Source organism: Perissodus microlepis, chromosome 10 (assembly GCF_051167445.1).
Source record: "Perissodus microlepis isolate ML-2025 ecotype Zambia chromosome 10, ASM5116744v1, whole genome shotgun sequence".
Taxonomy (NCBI): Eukaryota; Metazoa; Chordata; class Actinopteri; order Cichliformes; family Cichlidae; genus Perissodus; species Perissodus microlepis.
This window is the reverse complement of record NC_140470.1, coordinates 2,809,968-2,829,744: the sequence shown is the minus strand read 5'-3', so window position 1 is coordinate 2,829,744 and position 19,777 is coordinate 2,809,968. Positions and strand designations below refer to the sequence as shown.

At 41.1% G+C, this 19,777-nt stretch overlaps 1 protein-coding gene across 3 annotated transcripts in view; it reads left to right on the top strand.

The window, feature by feature from the left end:
* The first annotated feature begins 263 nt into the window (after positions 1-263).
* Positions 264-19,777, top strand: part of dscama (Down syndrome cell adhesion molecule a) — a 104,915-nt gene continuing 85,401 nt past the window's right edge. For 2 of the 3 annotated variants that reach the window (XM_084941480.1, XM_084941478.1), the window contains exon 1: positions 264-1,271. In XM_084941480.1, the coding sequence (XP_084797606.1) occupies positions 1,229-1,271 (43 nt within the window). In that variant the 5' untranslated portion in view covers positions 264-1,228. The remainder of the gene's footprint in view (positions 1,272-19,777) is intronic. The other variant, XM_084941479.1, reaches the window with a different exon arrangement.

Genomic DNA, 19,777 nt, shown 5'->3' with positions numbered 1-19,777 from the left:
CTGTTTCTCCCTGCCTCCCTCCCTCCCTCCTTCAGCCTCCATCCTGCAGCCTGCTACACCACAACAGTGGCAACAAACCATAGAAGGATGTCCTGCCTGAGCTAATATTTATTTATTTTTATTTTTTTGCTTGCGTTAATGCACAGTTCACCCTGCGTGGCACCTTGATCCGTCATAAAACAAAAGAAAGGGTTTCTTCTTTTTGTATTTCCACCCCCCCCCCCCTTTTTTTTTTCTTTCTTTCTGATTTTTCTTTTTTTACGCCAGAGGCTCAGCTGTGCCCCCCACCACCCCCACCCCTGCACCTTTAAGGCAATGGAGAGGGAGCAAAGCGGCTGCGGAGAAGGAAGCGAGGTTTTATTCCACGGTGCTCTGAGGCAGGGCAGGTTATAAGCGCAGGGACCAGTGTGCGCAGTTTGTGTGTGCGGCTGCGGGGGGAAGATGCGTGTGCTTGTTGCTCGCCGGATGGAGAGAGGTGGCGAAGAGAGAATGAGTTTCCAGCGCAGCTAACAGTCAACTCCATGCGCTTTTTAATCCTCGACAGAAATTCCAACTTTTTACGCATTTTTTTCCCCGCACATACTTGAGATGACACGTTTGCCTCTTTTCAGGGCATAGACTTCTAATTCATTCATTCTTTATTGATTCTTTTCATTATTGGAGGCTTTTTTGGTTCTTATTTTTTATTTTTTTAATATATTTTTTCTTTGATGTTTTAATTTTCTATCCGTGGATTTCGGTGTGCGCATAGGCAGTGCGTCCTGTGCTTTTGAGCCTCTGACTCAGCAGCAGCGGCAGCAGCACAGCTCACCTGGTCCGGAGCGCACCGAGCCGAGCTCCCTCATGTTCCACACAGAGCAGCACTCCGGTACGGGGGGACGGCTGCACTGAGGCCCGGCACGGTGCGGTCAGTCCTAAAAAAAAGAAAAAGAAAGGAGGGGTGAGACGCACAGTTGTGGATCATATACCATCTCCCGTTGTACCAGGAGACAATCAGCAGCAGGAAAAAGCTCAAACCTCCTCCTCTTCATCTTCTTCCCAACGTGAAGGATTGAGAGAGAGAGAGGGAGAGAGAGCGCGCGAGAGGGAGAGAGAGATTTGCAGGCTCCCTTTTCTTATATTGCAATTGACTTGGGAAAAAATAAAAAAGGGGGGAAATAATAAGAAGAAAGAGTGCGTGGAGAGAAGAAGAAAAAAGCATAAGCTTGGATATTGAACGGAGCGGGGCATGTGGATATTGGCTCTTTTCTTTTTCCAGTGCATCTTGAATGGTAAGTGATGCTTTTGCGCACATCGAACTTAAAGTTTATGCTGATTATCGAACAGAACCAAGCTGTAATTAATATGCGGGGTGGTCTGGAACCATTTCTACTTTGAGGATAATATTTATTTATTTATTGTCCCGGGAAAACGATGGGTAGAACAGGCTGTTGCTATGTCCTGTCACTGACAGTGGGGCTTTTGGTGGGAGGTTGATATTTACTTGCACAGTAACCTTTAATAAAGTGAAAATGTTTTAGCCCCTCATACACCTTCGATATTTAACAATAACCTTGTGCAGATAGAGAAGCAGAGAGAGGGGAGAAATGTAGGTTGTGGATAGGTGCAGCCTGTACTGCATGAAGAACAAGGCTCTTTACAGGAATATTTCTATTTTCCTTTTTCTACAATGATTTTTTTTAGTAAAATTTAGGGTCAAAATAAATTGGAACAATTATTAGTTTTCATTTTAAATTTGTACAGAAAGGATTATTTATTCCCTCTCTTGAAGCTAAGCTGGGCCTCAGTTTGGCTGCATTTTCATACATCATTTTTAGGTGCCGGATCTGCACTGTTTATAAATCAGATTTCTATTTGTATAAATTATGAAAGTAATATTTTAGTAAATCATTTTGTGGGAACACAGTTGTGTGTTACTTGGTGCAATCAGTCTTTGGTTGTTTTAATCTCTATTCTGCTTTTGAGAGGCATTCAAACAAAAACCGTTATTTGCATGAAACAATTTCTTTATTGACATTCACAATGATTTTCTATTCAAAAATCTACTCATGAACCAAGAAATGAGCTGGTGAATATGTCAGATATTTACTTTCATTCTGTAATTTATTTAAAGTAAAAAAAAATTAACAAAATGCTTTGCACATGTAACTGCATGTTTGTGTGCTTTCTCTCAGATCTATTTATTGTCTCCTTGAAAAAGAATGAAAAGGTTGGCTAGTTGTTTTGTGTGTGTGTTTCTTTTTTTTTTCCGGCATTGCACCCGCCATATTAGAAGCACAGACATGGAGTCATTTTGAATTGGGGGGAAAAAAAAGAGACAAGCCCTTATCACCCTTGCCCAAATGCACATCTCGCAAAATGCATCCACATCCCGTTTTGTATACAGTGAATTCCTCAAAAGATTGGCTTGATAAGTGGTAGTTGTATCTTTCTTTGGAGTGGGGGTAACTGATTTTTTTTTTTTTTTACAGCGAACACAGGAATTGGAAAAGGGGGGTGGTGAGGGACAAGGGGCTGTGGGGTATAGGACGGGATGTGCGCATGTTGGGGGGCAGAAATCGTCTCGAAAGAAAATTGAGCTATTTTGAAGATCTTTTGAAAGATACGTGGAAGCAAAGGGGTTAAAAAAATAAGACTGGACACAATGTGAACTGAGAGTAGACGATGATGCATCAAGCAAAGATGACAGGAAAACCATTTTGTTGCCAATGTGAAGGGTTCTGTGAAGGCAGGGTTTATTTATAGGAGAGAATGGATTCAAAGCAAATTCTCTTTTTGCTGCAGCCGAGACGAGAGAATTTCCAAGAACACGAGAGGACACTGGTGTTCATTTGAAATCTAACTAAACGCTGTACTGAAATCCCCGTTTGCAGAGCGAGATCCATGGCTTAGCTTGCTTGTGAATGGCTTTTTTCAGTCTCTTTGGTCCAGGCAACAGTGTTGCAAAATGGCTGCTACTAGAGACATCTACATGGAAACTTTGAATGGCAGCAACAGCACTTGTAATTGTGATGAATGCTACGTTTGAGGCTGCTGCTGATGCGGTACCATTTGTATCAGCAGACTTGAATCGTCTGACGCTGACCTTTTCTTCTCATTCAGAGATCTGAGCGTCGTTTTTGTGTCGGAAAGTAGAATTGACCAGTGTTCATTATGATGATCCCTGTATTTTTTCTGTGCCATGCTAAAATTGACAGTACACAGAATTAAAAGGCTGTGAGTGGTGATGTTAGATGCTATTGTTTCTGCCATGCATTTGTTTTCAGTGGACAGACCTGCAAAGACTGCACTTAATGAGCCATTTCCATCCGAATCGTACATTTTTACACCTCTTGTGGATGGAGAGATGAAGCTTTACGAAATAAAGGCTTTTAGAGCTCTGGTCCGGTACAGGCTGCTGAGGTTGTCTCTATGGAGACCTGGGTAATGAGTGTTGCTGCAGTGTGGGCTTTGGGCTTGACAAACACTGCACTCTGTTCAGGTGACCTGATCAGTGCTTCTCGATACACATCACGGCCTTTCATTTATTTTCAAAAAGTGATACACGTCTGTGCAGGTGTCGTTTGCATGCACTATATTTGCATTGGCTCTTAATAGAAAATGTATTTAACGATTGCAGCTCCTGGCTATTTGCACAGCTTTTCAGTGATCATTTATGAATAGTATCTACTGTACAAACTCCATTTTGCTCTGAATTGCTGTTTTCCAATTTGAGGACACATTTGCAAGCTCATCTACAAGAGATATAAACAATTCAGCACTGTAGAGAGTAAAATCTGCTGTAGAGTTCACTCCAGTGGTGCTTGAGCTTTTAAAGTGCTCTTACAAAAGTGTCTATCCTAAATGGAATAGGAAAAACATTCCAGTTATGAAGAGAGAAAATTGGGGAAATGGCATAATGTTGTTTTTGCTTAGCTATGCCAGGGGGGGAAATCTGACACATGCTCAATTGGACACTAATAAGCTGTGTAAATATACAGTGAAGCGCCTCAATTGGCTCTTAGTATCACTCTGTGCATGTTTATTTTTAGCTTTTAGCTTGGGATGGAAAGGGGGATGCTGGAGAAAAGGTCTTTATCGTGTTATCAAACATGATTAATGTCGGAGCAGACTTTAGTTTTCCTCAGCATTTGTTTCTGTTTTACAACATCGTACTGCAAACTTTTCACAATAACCAACAACTGTTTCCAGTTTTAAAAATATAAAACACCAAGGCCCAGGAATATTTATTCAGATATGAGCAAATTATGTAATGAAACATCACTAAACTGACATAAATCAGCGATGTGTATCTGTACACAGTGGCTCGGTTATACCTATATATTTTTATATTCATATCATTGTTCTAATCAGTAGAGCGTATAGTTGTAAATTTCTCACACTAAGTAACAACTTTCATTTGCTTTCCACAATATTTCCTGTCATAGAAGAGTGAAAAAGGAACTCGTGTTGGTTGTTCAGGAATTTGATCCATGTTATGTAAAAGATTGTGTTCCTCATCAAATATATAGTTAAAAAAACACTAAAAAAATGATTCATTCGATTCAATTCAGTTCAGATTTTACTTTCATACTCTGGTAGCAGCAGTTGTTTTAAGGTGCTATATACTGTAAGGTAAAGACTCTGTAGTCTGTGGGAAGGAAGAACTCCCTGAAAGCACACAGCAAGACAAAGCTCATTTTGCCAACATCTCATTGAAGTTACAGCATCTGCTCCCACCCTTAACAACACGCTTAGTCTTAATTTTTCACAAGTGTACCTCAGCGCAAATCACACATCACTACCTTCAATCGAAAAGAGTTTTCTGAAGATAATCTAGGAGGCACGCTTCCCTGAAACATTTTCAACCAGACTAAATGTATTGTACACCGCTAAAATGAATTTCCTTATCTGTAATTTACAAGTGGAAAAATGTGTCTTGGGTTTGCTATTTTTAAATTTGGAGACGACTGCACACCAAATTTTCCTCCTATTTTACAGTTTTAGCCAATCGTCACCAGACTAAACAGTGTTGCTTAGAGGTCGCATCAGGGCCAGTAGGAAACTAGGTCTGTGCAGACTCTGGTCTTTTGGTATACATCTGTCACTTCACATAGAGACAGAACGGGTTGACGGAGTCACAGCAACACACATCAGCAAACAATAACTGAGCTCAGTTCCTCAGTAGCACGTTAATATCAGCACACCAGTCAATGCAATGTAGGCCACTGGGAACGTGAGTTTAAACTCAGCGTGTTTACTCTGTAACTGCATAGTTGTCATGTCTTGATTTTGTTCAGTTAGGATCAGCACTCATGCTCGAGATAGTCATTTCTGACAGCTGTATTCATACATTCATGTAAGCTGCATGTTTACCATTAATAGAAACTGTAAAGTCAATATATTCTAAAACCTAAATGCATTTATTATGAAATAAACAGTGTTTGTGCTCTTATATTAGCTTAGAGTGTCGCAGTAGGATAGATTTCGTTCACATTTGTTGTTTTTCTTAAAGGTGTTATGAAATCTGGTTCATTCGGTAATGTTAGAAGGCATTAGAGACTTACTGTTTTTGTGGACTCGCTAATCACTCCGGGATTTTTCCGTGCCATCGGATCGAGATTTTTTTTGTTTGTTTTTGCCACTGCATGCTTACGCCTTAGCTTGGCTGTGAGTAGACTCAAGCATATGTTAATGGATGCACATTGAACTGTTAAAGGTTTCATTTAACCCAGACCAGAATGCTTAAGGAGATGATAGTGTGTAGTGAGGCAGAAAAAGAGGAGGAAGAGAGGGGGGAAGAGGGACGCACACAGTCAGCTTGTGTTATGTGGTATCTAAAACTCAAAGAGTCATATCAAATCGCCCTGCTTTTCCATGCAGAAACAAGATTATTCTCAGCATTTTTTTTACACTTATGAAGACTGAACTGCCTTTTTTATCCTTTGTCCAGTTAAAGTTCATGGCTGCGAGTGCCACAGCCCAAATTAACTGGTATAAGTGACAGAAATTGCTCGAGCCCTTTGTTCTTGACATTGTAATGATAATTCAGAGCATCCTGCTGCTTTTTTTTCTGGTTCTAGTCCATATTGCAGCTGACATGTGTGATAGTTCATTAAAGATATATGAAGATAAACTTAATAAGGTTAAAGTATAAAATGCTATGCAATCATTAGATCAGCCAAGCACTACAACATGCATTCAGGCTTATGGGTGTTTCACAGATAAGTGGTAACTATAAAAGTTGTTGTCGGTGCTTATGGCTATGGTATTCCTATACAGCACATCTGTGCATCTAGCACTTAACATGGACTCACAGATTAAAGGTAATACTCAAAAGTATTGAATGACATTTTGACAGAATTTTGGCTCAGATCAGTTTTACACAGTTTAACTGATGGATCACTGCAGTTTAGCTTGTTGTCTAACCTGATTACCAGAACATCTTTGACATTTTGCGTGACATGTAAGCTGCATTCTTCAGAAATGGCCTTGCGTGAGTATATAATGAGACAGTGTTACAGAGCAAGTAAAGTGGTTAAAAACAATGGACTAGAGTTTCCGGTACATCTTATCCGGACTAGTGATTTAACAAGATCACAGTTACCTAAGTTATTTGCATATGTAGGCTTTCATTAGAAAATAGGGCAGTAGGTTAATGCTGTGACCAGTCAGGTACAACAAGAGGTAACATAAGCTCTCAAAATAAAGACCTTGGCTGTTTGTCCTTGAACTTGGAGGATTTTATTGAAATGGACTTCATTTCTAATATTCCGGATAAAATGTTACATTTATACAAAACAAAATTTTTACTTTTATTATCTAAAGCATGCAGTGTATCACTGTGAAAGTAGTGAGTTTAGCATATGAAATACACTCTTGGACTTTATTTGGTCCATCTGTTAAACTGCCCTTTAACACAAATGTCTAATCGGCCAATCACATTGCAACAATTCACTGCATTTATCCATACGGGCATAATCAAGCTCAAACTGGGCATCAGAATGGTAAAGAAAGGAGAAGTGACGTTAAACGTGGCATGGTTATTGGTGTCATACAGGTATGTTAAAAACTGCAGATCTATTGGAACTGTACCACACAACCACCTCTGGGGTTTGCAGAGAATTGTACACAAAAGACAAAAATATCAAGTGAGCGCTGTTGATGTCAGAGGTCAGAGGAGAATGGCCAGACTACTTTGCACTGATAAAAACCAAATAACCACTGGTTACAACCACGGAGAGCAACATGCTGAATGTTGAAGCTGATGGGCTACAGCAGCAGAAGACCACTATGGGGACCGCTCCTGTCAGCTGTATCCACAGAAGTTTAGAGCTTGGCTGTGGTTATCCATCAGGTATAAAAATAAATAAACACCAGAGCCAAGTTCTAGACACATTATGGAGTGGCCCCTTCTACAAATGGAATCAAAACTCAATCCAAGGGCGCCGGTTTAGCTCAGCTGGACTGAGCGGGCAACCATATGCTGCTGAGGGTGGCCGACCCGGGTTCGAGTCTGACCCGCGGCCCTTTGCCGCATGGCTTTACTGTCAGTCTTCACTGTATCTGTCTAGTAAAGCCAGTAAAAGGCCAAAAAATATATTAAAGGAAAAAAAATCAATCCAAAATGAAGAAAAGGGGAGAAGAACACTAAACTTGTGCCATGATTCAGTTGCAATGAGCAGATATGAGGTTAAAATTGTTGACAAACACTGTTTCCCATCAACAATATTTGATAATGGACCATCTAATGCACTGAATTTATATATGTTTACTCTTACTGTTTTGCCTGATTTTAAATTTTCATATTATTTAAAAAAAAGTATGTAGAACAGACAAAAATGATGCAACTACTGCAAAACAACACAGATCTGTGCACAGATGGTTTTACCTCATAGACAACAGAGGGAAGTTCTCATTTGTTATCCCTGAGAAGACGTGAAGGGATGTCAGCAAATTATACTAAACTAACACTGTCTAAACCAAAATGAAACCAAAATGAGACGTTTACAACAGAAGCATCTGAAACACAGTAATATTACAAAGTATTCCTCTTGAGCTTCACTCCATATCGATTTCATGCTGTTTACACATTTTCACGTGAACAAAGTGAAAGACTGCGTTGCTTGCGTTGCAATGATTGCTGCATGGGATGAAACACAGAGGCAAAAGGTTCAAACAGCATCTCATTCATGTCAGTAATATAAAATACCTCAAGCTTGCAGCAGATTAACAAGACCAATGATGGCAGACACAGTGATGGAAGCATTTTTGCATGTTCGTCCAAATTCGCTGTCCTTGCGTTAATTGTAGACTTTAGAATGTGATTTCATAAAAATATTAATTGAGTCTTGCCCTGAACAAGTGGGAGCAATGTTCTGCTAAACTAAATTATACTGCTGGGAAATGATTTTATCAGCTGAACTCGAATTCTGTGGTCAGTTTGTGTAGAGGGGGGAAAATCTAAAAATGAACCAGATTTTAATCATTTTAGAATAAACCTTTTTTATGGGCGGGGTGGGGGGGGTGGGGGTGTTTACAATAAAGATTACCCAATGTTAAACCATAAAAGACAATCACTGACAAAATAGAAAATACTCACTTGTAATTTCTTCCTCTGTGGCTGACTGTTAGACATATTCATTAAGCATACCAGACCGTGCTGATTAACATTCACAGTCCAGCTCTTTTCCTGTAGCCCAAAATGTGTAACATTTTCAAACATTCTGGCAAATGTTTCATTAAAGTGTTGCTCGCCCCCAGCTCCATTCCGCTCCAGTCTCAGCTCTATCAGGCCTTCCCCAGAAGTGATTATGCTAATTGCTGTTTGATCAGATGATTAAATTATAATTTGATTAATCCCAGGCACTAAACGCTCTGAATATGTTGATGTGTGTTTTGCTGCCTGGCAGTGTTTGCAGGGCCCCTGTCACCGGTGCTGCCAGTATAATTCACACAGCTCAGGTATAGGACAGGGAGTACGCGAGGCTGCGTCGGAAGGTAGTTACGGACACGAATGAAACAGCGGTGTTGATGTACAGCTGCGCAGTAATCACAGAAAACATGATGGTTAATAAAAGCTCACTCCCATCTGTGTGCTGATTGAGTGCAGCTCTAATGCAGATATCTGCCATTTTCTCAGCCGTCGCCTGTTCCTGTTCCTCTCAATTGACTGTGTATCCGTCAGAGTGATTTATATTAGTGAGGTTGCAGATAGCCTCGTACAGGACTGCATGGTTTCTTGAAGTTCTGTAATTCTAGTATTGCTAGTGTGACTGTGACTTCTTAAATCTCCTGACTGGATATATATGAAAAAGCTAAAGTAGAGCTAGACACATGAAAACATCACAAATTCTAAACAATCGTTAAAAACCACAAAAATCCACGCTCAACAAATTGGCTCCCAATTTTTTTTGCATAGGAGCAATAAGGATTGTCTTTTCTAGTGGGGTTACTAAAGACAAAATGCTGTTGCCTCAAAGGGAAATGGTGGGCTGATGAGTGGAGGAGGAGGAGGGGGGGAGGGATGAGGGAGACAGTGATGGGAGGGGAGCGGTGATATTTTTCTGAGGCAGAAGAGTATGGCCGTGAGCAGAAAGGCAACAATGTCTAGTCATCTGACCCACAATCCCATTTAACCCCAGGACTTTGATTTGCCCTCCACTGTTAACTGCCACATTTCGCCTCCTTCTTTCTCTCCTGCAAATGGCATTCACTGTGCCCCGGGATAATAGGAAAACAACATGGCAATGAAGCAAAATGTCTTCCTGTTATAGCTCTCTACAGAGGCGGAAAATTCTCTAATCTGTTCGTGTGATACACAGTTAAGGAAATTCTGTTGTGTTTATTTTGATACAATAACCAGTGCCTATGAAAGACCATATTTACACAACTGTTTATATGTTCATCTCTATAAGTCCAGTAAATGAGTGAAATAAATACATCTATCCATTTAGGGCTCAGGAAAAATACATCTGCCAGTACTTGTAACACACCAAATACACTGTATGATTTTTACTCGAAGGATTAAGCAGCCAAGCATCTTCTTTTAAAAGTTTCCTTTTGTACTGATCAAGCATTTTAATCAGAAGTGGAAATTTACTTTTTCACCAATACAACATCTCACCAGTCAACGTTCATACATGTCCCACACATTTGCACTCGTGTTTAGCAGACCGAATGAGTGAGCATTGTTGTTTCTTTCCTTTGAAACGATGAACATGATCCCAAGTATTCTGTCTGTTACAAATGGAGCACGTGTCTCATCTAAAAACATGTCAAAGTGATCAAAAGGTGGAAAGTGAAATACACCAGAGCTGTCTGAACTTCAGTAAACTTCTCACTCAGTGGTGACTAAACATGTTGGCATCAATGACCAAAAGCTGAAATCCAGCATATGTCAGATCAAGTCAAAAGGAAAAACATGCTTTCTCTCACTTTCTTCTCTTTCTTTCTCACAGAAGAAACAAAATCCAGCTGTACTATAATTACTCTGCTCAGATGCATACCAAACGTCTTTTCTTTAGGCTCTAAGCTCCTGTGCTGTGTCACAGTACCAGTACTGTGGATGATCTTCAGGCTGTCAGCCTTCCTCCTCCAGCAAATCTCCTCGTTCATCCCTTCCTGCTGGGTTTAATGTCCTCCTCCTCAGCTCACCTGAGATCCTCTTTCTCTCTCTTTCCCTATCTCTATCTTTCTCTCTGTCGGCTCAGTCAGTTGAATGGTACTTGATGGTATAGCGAGCAGAGGTAGGAGGAATTTTACTCAAACAGAAATAATGCCACTCTCCCACCCTCTAACAGCATGCACGGCGTATATTGTGCCTCACTAGATTTTATACAAATTTAAGTCAAGTGCTGTAGCACTGTTCAGAGATACAAGTCAAGAACTCACGAGGGCATCTCTAACTAAAACATCCTCTTTCAAAAAATGTACTCCTATTGCTGAAATAGAAAAAAAAATACCATTTTCAGTGCAAAATACGCAGTCATGTTAACATTCTTGGGGTGTACTCGGAGTGACTGACAATATTCTCTTTTAATAAGTACATTAGTTCTTGTACAAAGAAAATGAAGTTAAAGAAATACTTCAAGATCTTAGGGAAAATGTATGAATTTGGTTTTTCTAAGCATTATGCTTAAACTAATCCCTCTAAAGCCAAGTAATTATTATGACAAAGTTGTTTAAGTGAAGGGTAAAGAAAGAATCGCTTTATGGATGTTCTGGGATTTGTGGAGTTCAACTGATTCTTTGAAAGCCTCACAGTGATCTCAAAACTGCAGGTTGCAAGAAGCGATAAGCTGCAAGCATAACATTTATCTTTCATTCAGAACTGAGATAAAGACATTTAGACATTTAAGTCCAAATTTCAAATTTCCCAGAATGTCAGACTGTGTTTTTAAAAAGCATTATTTGAAATGATTAATCGTCAGCAGGTCATTGTCAGTTGATTCTAGTACGGGATATCCCACCCACACGTGTCCTGGCTGTAGAGCAAGAGCATGGCATCTCATGCTACATGTGCTGTACCGTGTTTCTCTCCATCATGGAACAGATGTTATAGACGTCTGTGAAGGTTCAGACCCAGCAACACACTCAGACAAAAACTGGTTCACCTGAAAGACAAAACTCCAAAACACAGACTTAACAATGTGGTGTATGCTGTACAGTGCAGCGAGGAATGCCCAGACCTCTACATTGGAGAGACCAAACAGCCACTTCACAAGCGCATGGCACAACATAGAAGAGCCACCTCCACAGGACAAGACTCAGCAGTCCATCTGCATCTAAAGGTCAAAGGTCACTCTTTCGAGGATGCCAATGTTCACATTTTGGACAGAGAGGACAGATGGTTTGAAAGAGGAGTGAAAGAAGCCATTTATGTCCACTGTGAGCGACCATCACAGAGGCGGTGGTTTACGACACCAACTGTCTGCCATCTATAATCCAGTTTTGAGTTCCCTTCTCAGACGCCTTAACGCCCACTCACATCCTGGGCCATCTGACCTCAGGAAATCGCATGATAAGGCGGGGCCAGGTTTCACAATGAGCTCACCCGAAACCCTGGCTGATTGGGACCCACACCCGCTTTCACACCTTGGCTCATGTGATTAGGTAGAGGACCATCAGGGGGTCCTTTTGTCCCTCTTTGGGGGGGGAAACTCCCACTGGGGTTAAATCTGAGACTCTCCACCATTTGACCTTAGAACTGAAGAAGCTTCTCGGATGAGAGGTGAAACGTCTTCAAGCAAGTTAAAGAAGTCCAGACGCTTTTCTTTCCAAGCTCCTTAGACTAAGATGTTATAGACATAACATTTTCTTTTTCTCTCAGCCCATGGCTGCTAATAACTGTCAGTAGGCTGGCCATATCTCAGCTTCTACTTTAGTTCACCTGGTGGTTAACAAAGTAACCCTAAATGTGGATGTAACACAAGGCAATGAAATGAATGAAGCCTGTCTATGAGGTATGTTGACTTATTATTAAAAGGTGCTAGAATGGGGTTGCTAGTTGTTCCTGCTCACCTTGAACCCTGAGTGTACCTCTCCACTGTCACCTCCATCTAACAGAAGACCACCAGTCGTTGATCCTTCCATTACATCTTCTGCTGGCAGACTGATTCAGAGCCAAAAATAAGAGAAAGGCGTGGCGCTGAAAGGGAAATCTAAAGGTAGTTCTAGTTATTCGGCCCCTCCAAAGAACCAATCGACAGCTGAACAGGGAAATATGTCATCCATACATGTCCATTGTTAAGGTTTGGAACAATATTTTTTTAGCAGCAATATTATCTGGTTATAATAATAGAGATGTAAGCAAATGTACCCTACTTTGTTGTCTTGGCCCTCTTGAATTCAGTGCTTTGGTGGGATGAGCCAAGGGTATTGATCCTTGTCAGCACTCTGGAGCCACAGCAAACCTATGATGTCCTAAAAGTTTGCACATGCTTGAAAGAATTATATCCTAACAGTAACTGAACATTTGAATTGGTTGTCCCTGGTGCTGTTACCCTCAACAAGGCCGTTGGTTAATGGCAGAGATGCTCCCCACTGCTTCGCTAGCTTGGAAGTTTGCAGCTCTTCGTTGTCCCTGTTTCGGGGTGGGGGGGGAGAGTTGGAGGAAAGTTTAAAGAATCACCACAGGTTATCCTGAAGTGGAACAAGAACGTGTTACTCAGATCTCATGGCAACCAATCTAGAACTTGATAAAGCGTTCATTAAAGCCAAAAATGTTTTGAGAAAAGTGTGTATTACTGAACTCAGTAGGAGTCATCCATTGAATATCATGAATATCTGTGTTTCAGACTAAAGTAACTCAGTCTGGACCAGACTTGTGGCTTGTAGGTAGATAAGAAAGCTAATGTGTCACAGAATAGATATGGAAGGCTACTTTTATTGTAGTTAGCTCCGTAACTCATAATGAGAACTGACTTCTGTCGCTCCAGAAGGCTGGGAAATGACTAGAGTCTACATTAAGCTCTGATCCGCGCTTGAATTTCCATGTGACCTAATATTAGGTAAATGCAGTCATATCAACATAGCATCACTTGGGAAGCGTAATGGAGCATTATCTGAGATGGTTGTTTCTTTCTCCTGATGTGCTTTTGCATGTTAGTATCAGTGGCAGTTACTAGAACTTTATTTACTCTCTACCTCTCCGTCTCAGTCTATTTGCCGTATTTGTCCATTCCCGCCTTAGTGATGTAACTGATTAATGTCTTCAAAGTGCACAGTATGTAGGAACTCCCTCCTCTTATGTTAGCGCTTATGTAAATGAGCATTCATATGCATCAACTAACCCACTCCACAGTGATTCTTTGCTCACCCTCCAGAGAGTTGACATCAGAGAAGGGTATCATTGGTTTTACATAGCGGCTGCATGGCACTGAGCACATCGCTCAACATTATTCATGAGGGCAAATTGGGCGCCGGTGATTTGGGAGAGTGAGGGGACTCTGTTCTTCGATCAGTGCATCTCAGCTCAGTGCAGCGCTTCTCTTTACCGCTCATTGTGTAAGCCCCTAGGGCAACAGTGGAGAGGGTAGGGGGTGGGGTGGGTGCTTGCTTACTCACTGCCATCATGAGGCCATCCTGTCCTCCACCCTATCTCCACCCCTCCCTATCCAACCCCCATTTTCTACTCCCCCAACCACCACACTCTCCTCTCCTCCCTAGGCAGCCACTGCAGAGCTTTGCCTTAATTACCTGCATCGCCTGCTATGAGCTGTCAGTGTGGCTCAGTCCTTGTTTGCCCCAGTGGAGATGCCCTAATGTCTTGATGCCCTGGTGCCCGCTGACCTGGTGCAGACCACATAGGCCACATTGTGGTTAATACCCAATCAGGCTCCAGTGTTTAAATACATTAACAGCCTTGGGCTGAGCACATGTTTTTGGGCTAATAGCTCATTGAATGTGATAAAATCACAGAAGAAAGGGTGAAAATCACGCTTTTGTTGTGGGAACCAAGCAGTCAACCCGGATAATATGTCATAAATTGTAGATTTTTTTTTCTCTTTTGTTGGCATTTCATCGAGAAAAAAAGGAGCCTCCATACTCATTCAGTAAAAGTTGATTAATGATGTTTGGTTGAGGTAAATACAAGCTGCGCAAAAAACCCCTGACACATCAGTGGTCTAATGCACAGGCTAATGCATAGGCCTATTTATGCTGTGTGTTAGTGGGACCTGTATTGATCTCACATTTACTTATATAAATTGCCTCAGTGAAGCAACCACTGACTGGCATTGGTCTGAAGGAAATACTGAAGGAAAAATATAAACATTATTTGGTTAATATTTTTGAGATGTTATATAACTGAGAATTTTTTTAACCCCTATCTTGATTTTTAAAAGATAACTACAACTGTTTCCTGTCTGCTATTCTCTGTCATGCTGGAAGGCTAAATCAGCAACATTCCTGCCTGCATTGACTCCCTGCTGGCTCACCAGTGAACCAAGCCCATGTCAGTCTCTATGTTCATGGGCTACCAGACATTAACCCCACCTCCCACACACAGACACACACACACACACACACACACACACACACACACACACACACACACACACACACACAAGCGCACAGATCCATCTGACACGCCTGTGTGCACTCTCCGTGACCGAAGCTTGTCTGTTGCCCTTGAGCTCCGAACATAGTAGCAGAGGCTCCGCAAAGAGAAGATTGCATGAGGAGTCACCTGCAATCCACGATTAGAGTCTTCAGCAGGGCCTGCCACCAATAGGTGCTGACATCTGGGAGTGTGCCAAGCATTATTCCACACAGGAAGAGGAAGAGGCTAACTCAAAAGGACCCCCATCCCACCCCCACCGGTTCCTGCCCCTCTTCTGAGAATTGCTAAGGAAGAACACGCGCAAAAAAAGTGAGAGTCCATCTATTATACATGCGTGGGATTCATAATTGAACAATATCACTTTTTCCTCTTTGTGATTTTGGCTCTGGGAAAAGTAATGTCAATTAAGACAACTCTGGCACAAGCTGCCATGTAGAAGCTGTTAGAGAGTATGCCTCTGTGTGTGGGCATGATGGGTGTGGGAGAGGGTTGGTGTTCCTTCAGCATGATAATGTAATGGCATGTGGGTAACGCCAGAGCCATGTTAAGGGAACAGAGAACGGATGCACTGAAGGATTTAAATAGTTTGTATAAACCTAAAAAGTGTTTTCTGACAGTTTCATGGTATAATGATTCATGTCATTTTTGCAAGAGTGAGCCTTTGTAGATATTTACAGTAGCTCCATTTGGACTTATTCTTTTAGACTTTGTGACACAAATGACTCTGTCATCAGAAAAAGAAAAACCCACCTGGACCCCAGTGGCTGTGTGTGGGTGGAGCTGCCTGAACCACTCCCACAGTGAAATTCCAGCCACAGAATGACCAGAAACAAAACAAAACAAGACTCATTTTTTAAAACTGAAAAATCTCCCCACAGCAGACACGGCTCCTCTCCTGGTAATGACTTATTTTGATGCATTTCTCCTCTATTTTATTCTTTACCGTCAATCTGTTTTTACAGTACCTAAATAAAGCAGTAGCACCGCTCCCAAATGTGATTTTTTTTTCTTTTTAGCTAGTATTCATTTAGTTAATGTGCAATTATTAGTGCAAATTGTTTATGTGTCAAAATGATCCTGTTCCATGATGTTTGCTGTCTTTCAATTGCTGTTTTATATACATTTTTAGTAATATTGATAAAAAGCCCATTATTGTGAGAGACCTATGAACAGAAAATCCAACAAGATGTGGACCAAAGCGTTGCAGACTGCAGCCATTATCTGCCAACCAGGCTGACGGCTGACTGAGTATTGATAGGGTCCACATAAATCTTTTATCTCCTGTTTCAACATTCTGCTAGCTCTTGTTTTGATCTTGCTCGTGCGGTCCCAGCGTTATCAACAGATCCTCAAAAGTGTGCTTTATCCCGCTGCAAAAACAATGCGTAACGTATCTCTGAGATGCTCATGTGTATGTGTTATGTCTTTCTATTTTATCACAGCCGTTAATAAGATTATTATTTAACGGTGGTACATACGCTTGATGACAGCCAGCAGCCTCCCACGTGCTGTCTCTTTGCTTGCAAGCAACCATTATGATAAATAGTCTTGGGCTGTTAATTTATAACTGAATATTCAATATTATGTTCCCCAAAATACAAATTGTGTTTATGTGTGGGTTCTTCTTTATTAGATATTACTCAGTGTCAGAGTAAGAGGGAATAGACTGTGAGGAGTGTCTAGTTTTAACCAGATTCAGATGCATTGCTGGATGTAGAGCCCAAGTACCTTAATTATTTATAAAGTAGTTGATTTTCTTTTTCAATTTTCATGAACCATGAGCCACAGCACAGCAGAGCATGTGTGTTGTTTAATTTTCCAAATTTTTAGCTGCAAGAAAGGTCCAGTGGATAATAGTGGATAATAAATGCAGATCAGGAGGTGGCTTCATGTGTCTTTTGTTTTTTTGCTCTGGTTTGTTGTTTTTGTACCTGTATCCTTGTGTAAAGGTGGAAAAAATCAGAATGTTGAAGGCAGGGTTAAAGTAGTGTGAAGGAGAGATGAAGGTTAGAGGAGAATGCAATCAGACAGCTGGAAAAGAAATAGATACAGAAAAAGAGACTGAAGAGGAATAAAAAAGGTAAAAACATTCATTTCAAGGAGGTTGTGGATGACGACTAAGCTGAAGCGTGCTTTTGACCTCTGTCAGAGCATCTCTTCCACCCTTCTCCCTTTTCTTTGCATTCTCGTCCCATCTCTGTGTACATAGCGGCCTCTGTGTCACTGTCTGAGAGCTTTCCAGCTCTCCCATCTCCCCGTGCAACCCCCACCCTGACTATTTTCCTCTAAAACGTAAATGCACTCCCAGTGTATCTATCTGAAACTGTTGGGATATGGTGGGGTTTTATATCCATCAGGCTTTCTCATCTTAAAATAAACATCCAAGCAGTAAGGTGTAGAGGTAGTTTGGGGGTCTTAATTTTTTTTGCGTGTATGTGAAACAAAAGCAGTTGTGGGGTGAACTCTTTCTCACTCTGTCACTTTTAATAGTTATGGTAAAAGCTGGTTGTTACCACTACACCGGCCAAGGTAAATGAAAACGAATATTATTCTGATATGAAGAGAATCTAGATTCTGTCTAGTTTTTTCTTACTGACCTGTCATTATGAGGTGTTTTTCAGAACTTGTGATCTATATTAAAAGTCTGGCACCCAGCTTGACCTGACAGTAGATAAAATCGAAATACTTTTGTTGCCTGCTTTTGTTGATAGCTTCATATACTGGGCTTCCCCATAATTGTAAATATAGACACTATATTGGAAAGAAAAATCATGCAGTTTGACAGATCTAACTCTTGGATTTTCTCAGCCTTTACATTGTACAGCTTGTTGAAGATCAGGTTCAGATTGAGCTCATACATCTGTTTTGGAAGAAAATGAACTGCACCGTGGTGAAAAAGTCATCCATATAAAAGAGTCTCGCTCCCTGCTATTCATAGCAGATGCTGAGATTTTATGACCCTCTTGATGGCAGACTTTCCTGCTTGAGAAAACCACTGACAAGCTGTTACTCTGTGTGATTACATGGCTGTAAATTAACCCCTGAGAAGTTGTCTGTGTATCATTATAGTTGGAGAGGGCCATTCTAAATTATTTATTATGCCTCTGTCTAATGATTTTGGCCTGCTTGCAGCTTATGTACTGTGTTTATGACAGCATAGTCAAGCTCTGAGAACAACTGTTTTGAGGAAATAAAAATGATAATAATGGTAAAAGGTTTATGCTTCATAAATGAGCCATTTAATTGTTGACTGACAAGTTTAAAGGGTTAATAATATGTCACTCTATGACACTGACAAGGGTAGGGGAAAAAGCAAAGGAGAAAAAAACACAAGGGACTAACCTTCAAAATAAAACAGAAATCAAAATGAAGTCAACAAGATGGCACGGCAAACGAAACACTTGAGAGTTACCCTGGAATATAAGGGCAGTAGTGTTAAGGCAGTTTAAAAAAAATCAAATGAACACCCTCACAATAATTGTACTGTAGTTAGATTATTTGTATAAATGCTTAGTGAGAGGTTTGAGGAGGCTCTTGTGATGATATCAGGTATTAAAGCTGAATGCTATCTGTCCAAACCTTTGGTATCTGCACAGCAAACATGAGGGGGCACTGTGGACAGACCCACACAGTGGGCAGCCCATTGTGGGCCGCAGGACCAACATGAAAATAAGGGCACATCTGGGCCCCAGATGGGCTTTAGTGGAGTAGCCTATAGAATGGGCTGCCTACACTAAGTGGAGAGAGGCACTCATATCTGCCTAATTATACAATACAGCCATCACTTGGTATAAAGTGTGGACCAGAATGTTGCTCAAAATAAATAAACTCCTTATTCAATTCAATTCAATTTTATTTTATTTATGCAGCGCCAAATCACAACAACAGTTGCCTCAAGAGGCTTTATATTGTAATGTAGACCCTACAATAATACATACAGAGAAAAACCCAACAATCATATGAACTATGAGCAAGCACTTTGGCGACAGTGGGAAGGAAAAACTCCCTTTTAACAGGAAGAAACCTCCGGCAGAACCAGGCTCAGGGAGGGGCGGGGCCATCTGCTGTGATTGGTTGGGGTGAGAGAAGGAAGACAGGATGAAGCACATGCTATGGAAGAGAGACAGAGATTAATAACAAGTATGATACAATGTAGAGAGGTCTGTTAACACATAGTGAGTGAGAAAGGTGTCTGAAGAAGAAATACTCAATGGTTATTCACAAGGAATCACCACATAGTTGATTTGGTCCCATGTGGGGCCACACATGTGGGTAGGTCCATAGTGGGTCTGACCGTATAAAACCCATATCGGGACACCAACATTCAAAACTACTGTAAGCCCTGTGTTCACACGCCCAGTTGGGGCCCACGTGGGATAAGTTTGTGTTTGCTCCACCCACACAGCCCCAAAGTTCACCTATAACTAGTCACTGTGGACCTGCATGGGCATTTTTGCCAGTTAAGGTAGGCAACATTTAAGTCTAAACATAGCCAAGCTGGCAATCAATAAAGTCTCCCACAGCTGAACTGTGTATCATGGTGACTCTACCCTCTCTTGCCACCTCATGGAAAAACAAACTACAGTCTTGTAGCTGTCGACAACTGCAGCCATTCTCTTTTCGACACCTCCAGGCCCGGCCCTCTGAGTACTGTACGTGTGAAGTGAGTGCAGCTAGAAATGTGCAGAAACATGTGTATGCCACACTGTTTGTTTGTTGTAACAGGTTGAACGA